Here is a 12,276-nt window from a genome sequence, read left to right on the forward strand (position 1 = left end):
CAGGTGGTGCAACCGAGTTCAAGCGGGAGGTCAATGAAGATCTTGGTCGTTATTTTGTGTCTTTTCGGGACGATCAGTAGTGGTGCCCAGCCGGGACGATCGGGGATCTAGCATTTGGGGTTGTCTTCTTTTATTTTGGTCCCATAGTCGGACCTTTGATTGTACTCTGGATGATATATGCTTAACTTGTATTGTGTGAAGTGGCGATTGTAAGCCAACTCTTTATCCCTTTCTTATTCAGTACATGGGATTGTGTGAAGATTATCCCTCTTGCGACAAAACTACCATGCGACTATGCCTATAAGTCGTGCCCCGACACGTGGGAGATATAGCCGCATTGTGGCTGTGACAGGGAGGCCACCGAGATGGGCACAACCCACTTGGGAGCGCCTGGGCCCCCAGGTGCGTCCTGGTGGGTTGTGCCCCCCTCAGGGCACCCCCAGGCCCTTCTTTGGCCCATCTTGGGTGTTATGGTCCATAAAAAATCTCCAAAAAGTTTCGCGGTGTTTGGACTCCGCTTGATATTGATTTCTTGCAATGTAAAAAATAAGCAAAAAACAACAACTGACACTGGGCATTGGGTCAATAGGTTAGTCCCTAAAAATAATATAAAATTGCTATAAAATGATTGTAAAACATCCAAGAATGATAATATAACGACATGAATACTTTATAAATTATAGATACGTTGGAGACGTATCAACCACCAGCCCCGGCCGTCAACACTCCATCCCCACCACGTTCCAGAGCATCCTCGTCGTCGTCGACCCCTGCCAGACGCCCACCGAAGACCTTCGCCCCACCTCGCCACCGACCCATGTAGATCGGGAGTGCGCCACCGAGCCGCCGCCACACGCCATCGAGGCCGAGAGAAACGGGAGCGGAGGTTGCCCGAGGAACCGCCCCGTCGCCGTTGTCATTGGATCCCGCCCAGGCTTCGGCGGCGAGACGTGGAGGATCAGAGGAAGGAGAGCCTAGGCGGTGTGTGGGAGTCGCCCCTCGTGTCGGCAGAGGAGGGCGACACGGGGTGCGTAGTCTCGTCTAATGTAGTTTTCATCTTCTTCTGACACCATCGCACAACCTCCTCTCTTAGGGTTTCCTTGTGACTACACATCCTCTTCCGGACAGTTCCTATTGCACGTTTATCTCCCACCTCAACATCTACTATGTATATTCTACACTTCACAAATCAAGGTTTAGTTCAAGTGGTCTCGCACTCAATCGAACAGCCCAGATGACTCCCGCCCAGGCCCGACAGGCTTGCTCGATGATTAGACGAGCAACTGGGTGTTTTGTTTTTTGTTCTTAGGGCAAAGAAAAGGTGTTTTGTTTTCTGTTTCCTTAGAAGAAAATGGCGTGGCTTTTTGAGAAAACAACGAGTACAACATATATGTGCACACATGCAATCTTTATTGATCACCGAGTCGCACGGTTTTAAGGTTGACCACGGTCACATGTGTCTTGCTATAGATAAGAATATTGTCTCCGCATTGATGGGGGTCACAAGTGTCAAATCTAGGGGTTTTTTGTGTGCCACAAGTGTACAACGATCCTTATGGCCTCACAACCATATATTATACCTTTTTTAAGGATCTTATCAATGTTGGAGCTAAACAAGGATTGCTGAGGGGGGCAAAAGAGAAAACATGAATAAATTGTTATTTTTTAAAGGCATCCAAAGATATCTAGATTTGATTAATATCAAGCAAAACAATAGCCAATACAAAGGATAGACAACTGGACGCAAAATAAAATAAAATAAAATTACATTGTAGCCTTCTTGTTATTCCAATTGTATCTTACTCAGGGTGGATTAAAAAATGCACTGAATCAAACAGTAAGGGAAAATGACACCTGTAAATTTCCTCACTATTTCAGACTTTGAAGACCACAATAGCCACTTACCCTTGAGACAAGATTGGAGCATCATCTTATGCAATACAGGCTTGCAGCCCATTGGCACCTGTTCAAAGGGCGGGAGAAACCGAACCATGCCATAGAACAACACCAAAAATGAAATGTCGAAGTCGCAACACCAATATCCAGCCAATAGCTTTCCTTGAAAGACACACTCATGTGCCCCTCCCTCCCCCCCCCCCCGGCGCTCCCGCGAGCGCGTCCCAGGGGCTCTAGATCCGCCGCCGGCGCTAGCCTCCCCATAGTCCTCTCCTCCTCCTCGCCACTGTCAGAGGGCGTTTGCCGGGCGAAGCCCGTGCGGCGCTGGCAGCGGCGGTCCCTCTCTCCTTCCTCCCCTGCTCGGGATCTTGGCGGCGCGGGCTGCTGCTCCTGGGGGTGCTGGGTTCGGCGGGGCCCCTGACGGCGGGGACGCATGGATCCGATGGCGGCTACGCTGGGAGGCAGCGGTGCAGCTCCGTGGCGGCGCGACAGGGGTCTGGCCCGGTGCGGCTGGTTTGGATCCTAGGGTTCACGGAGGCTGCAGGTGGCAGCTGCCACTGATGGAGAGGGCTCCTCCCCTTCCTCGATGGGGGGTGGTGTTGGCGCTGCGGTGCGCTGTCTTGGCCGTGCTGGGCGGCAAGGCGGCGGCGGGCGTGGTTCCGATCTGGAGTTGGCGGCTGCACAGGCGCATGTTCCCCTCAGCCTACCAGTCTTGGGCTTCCCCCGGGCATCTTGCTTGGATGATTGGCGATGTAGTGGAGGTTCGGGCTCGGGGTCGGGGGAAACCCTTGACCGGCGGTGCTAGTCACGATGTTGGCGATGCTCTCGGTGCTGTTTCTCCCTCTGGTGGGCGACATCAAGACCTCCTTCCCGCCCTCCGCCCCCTGGTCCCGGGCGAAAGCCTAAAATCTCTTGATTGGGTGGCGACGGCGCTTCGGCGACGGTGGCGCCACCTTGGGAGTCCAAGGGGTCAGGGGCTCGGCGCGGTGGTGTTATGCCTATTCTTCGGTGGTGTTCCTGCTCGGCAGTGGTGTGGGCTTCTTGGTCTTGGCCGGAGACGGTGGCGACTTATGGGTTCCTATGAGAGGTGAGGTGGCCAGGGCTGCCGTCCTCTCCCTAGCCTCTTGTTGGCCCGTCCATCCGAGCTCAGGGGTGAGCGATTCTGCCTCCTGACAGGGACGACGTCCTTCGATCCAGGACGAGAGGGCAGGGGTGCCCTCTTCGGAGGCAGCGGCGGAAGGTGGGACAACAGGGGCCCTTGGGAGTTGATGGAGTGTGGCTCTCCTCCGGTGATGATTTGCTCCCTTGTCGCGTTCGCGTTGTTGGCATGCTCTGAGGCCGGCGTTCGCTGTTCCGTAGTGTCTGTATCTTGTCGATTTCCTTTTTTCTTTTGTTTTCTTTTCTTTTCCTTCCTTATTGCTGGTTGTAATGTGTGGTGGTGCTTTATATATAAAGCGGGGCGAAAGCCTTTTTCGATGAAAGACACACTGACTACAAAGATCTGAAGGGAACCAGCAGATCTGAGGAGGTGGATAAAATTATGTAAGGTAGTTTTTCTCAACTTTAGTAACACAGGTAAGTATCGCCAAACTAGCCTAACATATGCAACCACATTACCCTAGTATGGGATGGGGCTAAAGCCAGTAACTTGGATAACCTAGCTTGCACACTATAGTGACGAGGGATAATGTAACTTCTCTAGGGACGGGGCAACTCCAAGAGAGTGGTCATAATATCTCTAATTGTCGGGCACAACTCGGTACCACCATAAGCTATGGGCAAAAGAATGTAATGATCCTGTTGGGAAACGTAGTACAAAACAGACAAAAAACGTCCTACGAACCAATCTCGGCAACACTATGAAGATGCCGATGGGATTAGATTGGATCCTTACCAACTAGAGTTGCAGTGAAAGAAATAACCAGTGGAGATTTTTGGTGCAGATTCTCCCAACTAGGATTTACAACCTCCCAACCACGAGAATTTCTCCCTCGAACAAAGATCAAAATCACGATCTCTCTGCCAGTATCCACGCATACATAGCCACCAATCTGACAACACTTCTCCATCTAGAACTTAGCGGCGGCAAAGAATTGAAAGGGGTGGAGCGGCCTAACGGCATACGGAACAATATCCGGTGGAGGACGAGAGAGTGAGCGAGGGGCAACCCTTGCGCCTACAATTGTGTAATTGAAGGGGTTGCCCCCTCTATTATATATAGGCGTAGGAAGAGGGGGAGGCTTGGAGGAGGGCCCCACCCCAACTCTAGTCGCACCAAGATAACTTGGGCTCCAAGGCAGGGGCGCCCACCTAATGGGCCTCTAAGGCCCATGCGACCCCCTCCACCCCCCCCCCCCCCTCCTTCAGGGCTTCCCAATAGGGCAGACCTGTGGCACCCCTTAGCACCTTCGGGAGGTTCTGAAAAATTTCAGAAGCTTCCTATGCTATTTGGGGTTCATTTAATCTCCTCCTAAATTTTTTTCGGTCTCTCGGTTTTCTCCGAAGCACTTATGGTTCCCTCTCCGAAATGCTTTTAACATCTCCAAAACTTTCTCGGTGATTTTTCTCTCAAGCTCCTAACCCATCTGGTACTCAACAGATCGACGCTTAAGGATGACCCACAAGTATATGGGATCACAACAGTCTTTGAGGGTATTTCATCCAAATTTATTGATTCAACTAAAGGGGAGCGCCTTAGCAGTTGAGTTGTCAACTCAACCACACCTGAGAATCACTTCCTTGCAGTAATTTATTAATAGTACAGTAATATGATAGCAGTGATAACAATAGTAACGGTAACAGTAGCAGTTTTTAGCAAACAGAGTAGCAGTAGTAACTTGAGCAACAAAATCTCTGCAGTCAGATTCCTACCCTAGTGGACCTTTGAAAAGGCAACAGAGATTTGTTCTTCATCTCAAATACTCCTGCAACTGTTTAGGCCATAAAAGAGGCACCCAATTTCAATGATTTCATGTTCAAAAGGTACAGCAGGATCAACAAAAACAGAGAAGGGCTACATACAAGATTACCAAGACAACTGAGGTATATCACAACTTTACAAGTTTCTTTTTGTTCAACTATATACACGTAATGTTTCGTAAGAGGTATATGCTCCCCTACAGCAGCTAGCGCCCTCCATTCCACACAATTGGGGATGGTACACAGAAAATTTACACTCATTTAGTCTGCTCAGACAACAAGACAGCAGCTCTGATGGGGGTGAACGCTCATGGGGAGCTCCTTTCCGGTCAAAAATATACAAGGAACCATGATTGTGCATCAGTTGGTTCACCGTAGTCGGGGCATTCTACACCTAATCGAAGCCATGAACATGTCTGAAGCACCCACAGATGATTCAAGGCTTTGTCGAGACCCTCACAGCATGCGCATCATCCACAGCTTGAATTTGCGTACATACAGATATAGGACGCACGGTGCAATCAGATCTGTCTCAGATAGGCGCTTGCAGAGTTTCATGTATGATTCTAGGTTGCCGGATTCCTGTATGTTTCTCTGCAGTGCAGTCAGTACAGCCGCTCTGTCCAGGTAATCAGGAGATAAGCCCATATCAAGCATCCGCAAAAGTGTTTCCGAGGCATCCAGATAGAAACCACCTTTAAGGTAGCCTCGCAGGAGCCATGACATAGACTTCTTCCTTCTTCCTGCGCTGGTTGACTCGACTCCTGCAAGCAATCGTCTAACAGCAGCAGCTTCCCCTTGAGAAGCACAAATGGCCAAGACAACATCATAGAGCTGTGTATCAGGTTCCCTACCAACAAGCTTCAATTCCCAAAGTTGGCGCTCAGCTTCTAAGCCACAACCAGCACAAGTGTACAATGAAAGGAGCCTCTCATGCACAAGTCCTAGAACCTCACTGCTGCCTTCCTGAACTGCCCAATTTGATAAAAGAACACCATCCCCTAATAATTTGGATTGATACTTCTCGATTTTGTGCATGCTCTCAGTATCCAGTTTGGCAATTGAGCCATCCTTCACTGACAGATTCAATTTACGCAATGCCTTTGAGAATTCCTTTTGCTCTTTAACCAAGGCAGTCAACCCAATAAGATAACTATAGACTTCAGGTTTCAGTCCACTCTCTTTGAATTCAATGACCAATTTAACAGCATCTCTGTAGTCCCCGTCCATCTATGAAAACAAAAGTAACACAGAACATTAAAAAAACTGGAGCTAAGATATATGAGATTGGTATCAGAGACAGAAAGAGCATGGAACGGTGTTTATAAGCAGCGGATATGTTGAGTGCTTAAAGTTATCACACAGTTTCTAGACAAAAGAAATGAATGTGTGGTAAGTGGGTAAAAATGATCCCTAAGACTTCTAGTAGAAATCACTGCATCAATACAATTTGATTTACGCGCACCAATACCATAGTTCAAAGCTATCCAAACCAAAACATACTCGCTAATTCTAAAATACTAGAGACTCATCATATACCAAGATAAAAGTCAAAACATAACAAAATATGCTAACTATGTACTACTCCAGTATCAAAATGTTTATGATAGTCTTTGGCTTGTACTGTATGTTGCTAACAGAAGGACATAGGTTTAGGATAAGGACCATAAATAAAACAAAAATCAATTGGCAACTACAGAACAAATAAATGACATGACTACCCCTTGGTAAATGTTTTGGAGCAACAAGCCGTGGTGCTTCTTCATATGATAATAGTTGACCTCTTATAGATTTGGTGGTGATTTGCAACTGAAATTTTCCATGCTAAAAATGATGATAATAAGTGTAATGATGGAATATAAACCAGGAAACAAAATAACAACTTTATACGCAAACATGTGATCAGCATGGGAGTCAGGCCTTAGTTTATTGACTGAACCATGTGCTTACAATGCAATAATCAAAGGCGTGTTATCCTAACAAGATACAATAAGAACGTGATTGTCACGAGATGAATAAATCTACAAGCAGAATCAATGATGATCATCTTAAAGTAATATACATGTGTGTCATATCTAATGAAGATAAGACAGCTGTCACCCCAACAACCTATCCAACACGAAAGGTACCATCACACATAGAACAAGTGAAACTAGAAACATAAAAAAAAGGTTTCAGATCATGTCAAAATCCAGAACTGAAGATTGTTTTTTTTTTAACCAAAAACCGTAGAACAATCGTTCTACGGTAAATTTCATTCAAAAGAAAGCAAAGTTATGTACAGCAAAGAAAATAAAAAAGGTTCTACTGAAGATTGGTTTTCAACAGGCAGTTCCGAGAATCATGAAATTAACATTTCCAACCGTAGGTTTTTTACCCGGTTTCCCTTATAAACCGGATCAATTCTCTTTTCTAAAATGAGACGTTTAGGAGGGGAGCCTCTCCCCTCCGGTGCCAGTTAAAAAAAACTATTTCCAACCGTAGCCAGGATATGAACAATTTGTTTAGCAAAGATATGAACAATTAAGAGGCATCAAGCCCTCAACAATCAATTGTGCGTAAACTATAGGTACAAGCAAGCACAGGACCTGACATGGGTAAAATTGCAGGGGAATAGATGAAGCCGATTACCATAATCTTCCAGGCGAGGTAACCGACGGGGCCTCCACGCTCGCCGTCATACTCCCCTCCCGCGGCCACGCTCCCCCTCCTGAGCACGTCCCTGACGAACTCAACAGCGCGCGCCCTCTCGCTGCGGTCCCAGTAGAGCGCGACGGCCTTCTCGACGAGGCTAAACCCGGGGCGGAGGCCGACGCAGTCCATCTCCCCCAGGAGCGCGGAGACGTCGGAGACGTCACCCCCGGCCCCCACGAGGCGCTCGATCCAGCCGCAGGCGATGGCCGTCATGAGCTCCATGGTCTCGCCGTCGACGCGGTCGGCGCGGCGCAGCCAGTCGAAGACCTCGAGCGCGCAGTAGGCGTCGCGGCCCTCCTGCGCGAAGTAGACGAGCACGAGCTGGAGCTCCCTCGGGGAGAGGTCGGCGAGCGGGGCCTTGTCGTCGGCCGCCGCGGCGGGCTCCCGCTCGAGGTGCTCGATGGCGGCGGCCAGGAGCCCGCCGCCGGCGAGGCCGAGCTCGGCGGCGTCGGCGGGGATGACGTGGTCGAGCCGCACCGAGCGCGGGGGAGGCGGGGGCCGGAGGGAGACGGCGGCGGGGCGCGGGCGGGGGGAGGGGAGGGAGACGTGCGGGAAAGCGGCGGCGCGCGAGGAGAGGGCCATTGGTGGTTACGGGCGGGAGGGCATGGAGCGGGGGCTCGGGAGAGGGGGGGAAGAGGAGAGGAGGAGAAGGGGAGACGTGGTTGAACCGAGAGAGGGGGGGAGGAAACGGGATGGTGATTGTAACTGGGAATGAATGAATGCGTGGGGCAGTCGATGGATGACCAGCGACGTCGCGTGATGGAGATGGGGAGGCCGAAACGGCTGCCGGAATCACCACCACTGGTTTGAGTGATCTTTTCGTAGTGTTCTTTTTTATCTTCGGCCTCTTTTTCTAGTGTTCATTTAACTCTTTCTTTCTCAAAATCTTTTTTTGAGCATCAGTACAGACACAAGCGCTCATATACACACGCATACACTCATCCCTATGAACGCACACACGCACACCCTACCCCTATGAGCACCTCCGAGAGACTGAGCCGGCATATCATCTTGAGATTTACAAAGTCACCGTAGGCGCCTCGTCGTCGACGGGAACGTCTCCTTCCACTGAAAGCGTATCGCCGGAAATCCTGAAATAAATTCAGGAATAATGCGAGCATCAGGATTTGAACCCTGATGGATTGGGAATACCACTGTCCACCTAACCAACTCAAGCACAGGTTGATTCGCTCTTTCTCAAAATCTTGAGAGCACAATTATTGTCTAGCCAACTTATGCTCCTCTTTAGACCAAAATAAAGCATGCATATTTTTATTATCTCTTGGATCTTGCAAGCATGTTTCATGCTGAAGAAGACGGAATTGCTCGTATGCCCAGAGTATCTCTGTGGTGATGCAATGTTTTTTTTAGAACTAAGGCCTAAGTCGAGATCGGCGTTGTACCGGCCAGGATTACACAATCCACCAAACTTATAAGAACAAAAAACAAAAGAGGTGAAAGATAGATAGTGCTTTGCAAACGGCTAGCAAGCTTCATGCAACCCTACAGGGAAAACATGAAGAGTCTAAGGCACAAAAACAGTTTGAAATCAATGAAGCCCTTCACCGAGAGCAGGCCACGACGCAGACACACCAACGAGGCCTTGAGGGGACACAACTAGCAGGTGAGAGTAACACTTCGTCAGTTGCATGGGCTCCGGCTGATTCGGTTATGACCTCCTCCTCTTTGAAATGGGCTCCCTACCCCCTCGCCCGGCACGAGGTGTCGATCCGACGGAAGATACATACCCTCGCCCAAGAGCGGTGTACAACCGACGCATTGCCACCTGGAAGACCAAACCAAAGCACCAACAACATGCCCCGTTGAGCTCAACAAAGGTAAACCTGGGCACTAAAAGGGAACCTACACGCGAGGAGAAGCAAATGCATGGCGAGACTGCTGATGACAAATAAACAATGGAGGAATACTATGACAGAACTTAGAAAAGACATCTAGTCCACAAATAACAGCTTCGAGTTCATGCCACCCCTATATGGCCATGGCCCATAGCAAGGGAACCCAATCCCTTGTCCAAATGTGCTCATAACGTCGATTGTCGACGGGGAAACATACATGAGCTACCACAAAAATAGGGAAATAGAATTGGCGGCGTCGCGGAGACACCGTAGACTCCTACCACGCCGCAGCCAAATGCCTACCAACAAGATCGAACACACCATCACCCCCAAACTCACCAAAGGCACCACCTTCATGAAGGTGATGACGCCCCGGTGTCACCACCGCCCAATCCAGATGGATCTAGGCTTTCACCTAGTATACGAGCATGGAGGAAGGTCAAGGTACCTCGAATATGCCTATAGGTAGGGGACAACACCATCATGCGTAGTTGTTGTCATCATCAGCGGAGCAAGCCTGGATTTCTCCGAACACCACATCCACCACTAATCCCTACATCAAATACGGCGCTGGTGACACTTGGGGCGGCCGGAGACTAGATCTGACCAAGGACCCCGAGATAGTTAAAGGCGGAAGGCGTCAGATCCCGAGCGGGCTCCCTCGTGGACACCGTACCCCACAACCTCCACCCGCCGCCACTTTGTTTCCCGCGCGGCCAAGGCAACCAGCCATCACCTACAAACGCCACTAGCTAAGGTCGGTGTCGCGCCACTACCCAGGCTGACGCCTCGGCTCTGAACACCCCAACCCAAACACACACACACACACACATGCGACAGAGCGAACAGATCCTCGTCGCACCTTCCCCGGTGGTCCGGCAACCCGCTCTGATGTCAACGAGGGAGAGGAGAAAAGGGATGGGAGGCCGACGACGAGCTAGGGTTAGCGCCGTCCATTCGCCCAGTAAGAACGACGCAGGGCCAAGGGGTATCATTCCATTGTATCAAAGCTACTATCAAAATATAGAAATAGGAGGCAATAGGGCTCGAGTCTGACTGTTATGTGGTATGAAACTCTTAAGATGCCAAGAGTGATCGATCAACTATTCATATGTCGTGAAGAAAGTCATGACGATGTTAATGTGATGTCACCTCACAAGGTCGGTGCGTTGGGGGGGGGGGGGTAGAGAATCTCATGCGTAACGTTGTCGCAACAGATTGTATCATTATTCATGGTTAATTTTTTTGGATAGTTTGAATTGCTTACCACATATGACACATGGTATTATTCATGGTTAATTAATAAAGCTCAGTTGTTCCTTGCAAACAAAAAACTATCACTATAAAAATTTATTGATTTTGAGAATTAATCGAAGGAACACAATACTAAGTTCAGGGTATATGCGGGAGTCACGCTATGGTACGGACATTATTTTAGTGCCATCACATTTTTTTGAAACTACACTAACAAAAAAGTTACACTGCGTTAAAAACATTAAGTTCACAGTTTTTCATATTTTTATATATTTAAAAAAAATAGAATATCTCTTCTATTAAAGGAGAATCGAACGTCGTGATGGTTCGACCTCTTCCAGCGCTATCGATAGGTCTTTCCACCCAGCCACCCACGATCTCCACGATAAAAAAATCTGAGAAACCAGCCAATCGCTCCCACACGTTTTGCCGAAAAAGAAAAATAAGAAGAAACAAAATCACGTCCCACGCCCCATATGCCCTGCCGCCTCGCTCCAGATCCTCTCACCGCAAAAAAATCGCCGCTGCCTATGCTCGCCGCCCTGCCCCCACGCGTCACCTAGGCGGCCTAGATCTCGACCCGCCGCCACTCACCCTCGAGTAGAAGCACCCTGCGCGGCCATCTGCCTCGGCCGCTTCCATATGCCGCAACCCAACGTCGCCCAACTGGAGCGCCGCCGCGCCAGCTCGCCATAGCACCAAGCGCATCCCCTACCGCAAATGTCTTGGCTAGCCGCCGCCCCAGCCAGTCGCGTATGGGCAGGTGCGGGCCGACGGCCTCCTCCCGGAGACCCGGACTCGGTCTTCCCCACATCCTTTCCGGTCCCCATATCCAGGAGAGACAGCGGGGGCACGGCCCAAGATCGGCAACAGGGCACGAGCGGACATTGGAGAGACGAGATCGACAGGTTACCAGCAGAAGCTGCCCACTCCAGGAAGAAACGAACTGCAAGAAGTGCACTTGGTAATTCACTTGATTGTTATCTCTCTCCCTTCCTCTATTTGTCTCTGGGTATTGGCCTCCTGAGTTTTTTTTTCTGATTCTAGGTGGTGTTGCGTTGGACTAGCTGGTGTTCCGTTGGAAGGAAGACGAATCTGAGCTGGAAGATGAGGTTGGAGGCATCCTACGTGTAGTTCCTTCTGTTGGGGAACGTAGTAATTTCAAAAAACAAAATCCTACGCACACGCATGATCATGGTGATGCATAGCAACGAGAGGGGAGAGTGTTGTCTACATACCCTCGTAGACCGGCAACGGAAGCGTTGACACAACGTAGAGGAAGTAGTCGTACGTCTTCCCGGTCCGACCGATCCAAGTACCGAACGTACGGCACCTCCGAGTTCTGCACACGTTCAACTCAGTGACGTCCCTTGAGCTCCGATCCAGCAAAACGTTGAGGGAGAGTTTCATCAGCACGACGGCGTGATGACGGTGATGATGTTCTACCGACGCACGGCTTCGCCTAAGCACTGCTACGATATGACCGAGGTGGAATATGGTGGAAGGGGACACCACACACGGCTAAGGAACGATCACGAAGATCAACTTATGTGTCATGGGGTGCCCCCTTGCCCCCGTATATAAAGGAGGGAGAGGGGGAGGTGCGGCCGGCCCTAGGGGTGCGCCTGGAGGAGTCCTACTCCCACTGGGAGTAGGA

At 49.8% G+C, this 12,276-nt stretch overlaps 1 protein-coding gene across 1 annotated transcript; it reads right to left on the minus strand.

Moving 5' to 3' along the window:
* Positions 1-4,843: 4,843 nt before the first annotated feature.
* Positions 4,844-8,163, minus strand: LOC125514052 (pentatricopeptide (PPR) repeat-containing protein). Its single transcript, XM_048679305.2, has 2 exons — positions 7,447-8,163; positions 4,844-6,045 (listed from the first exon to the last, which is right to left on the minus strand). Exons 1-2 carry the CDS (start codon positions 8,089-8,091, stop codon positions 5,272-5,274), a joined length of 1,419 nt encoding a protein of 472 aa, XP_048535262.2. The 5' UTR covers positions 8,092-8,163; the 3' UTR covers positions 4,844-5,271.
* Positions 8,164-12,276: the final 4,113 nt, after the last annotated feature.

This window comes from Triticum urartu, chromosome 1A (genome assembly GCF_056163025.1).
Source record: "Triticum urartu cultivar PI428250 chromosome 1A, HENAU_Tu73, whole genome shotgun sequence".
NCBI lineage: Eukaryota > Viridiplantae > Streptophyta > Magnoliopsida > Poales > Poaceae > Triticum > Triticum urartu.

What these genes read in the sequence shown, in the direction of transcription:
- LOC125514052 (XM_048679305.2), bottom strand. Translation starts at nt 8,091, where the DNA reads ATGGCCCTCTCCTCGCGCGCCGCCGCTTTCCCGCACGTCTCCCTCCCC. An exon ending in ACCTCGCCTGGAAGATTATG is followed by an intron (nt 6,046 to 7,446) that starts GTAATCGGCTTC and finishes TTGTTTTCATAG; the next exon opens with ATGGACGGGGACTACAGAGA.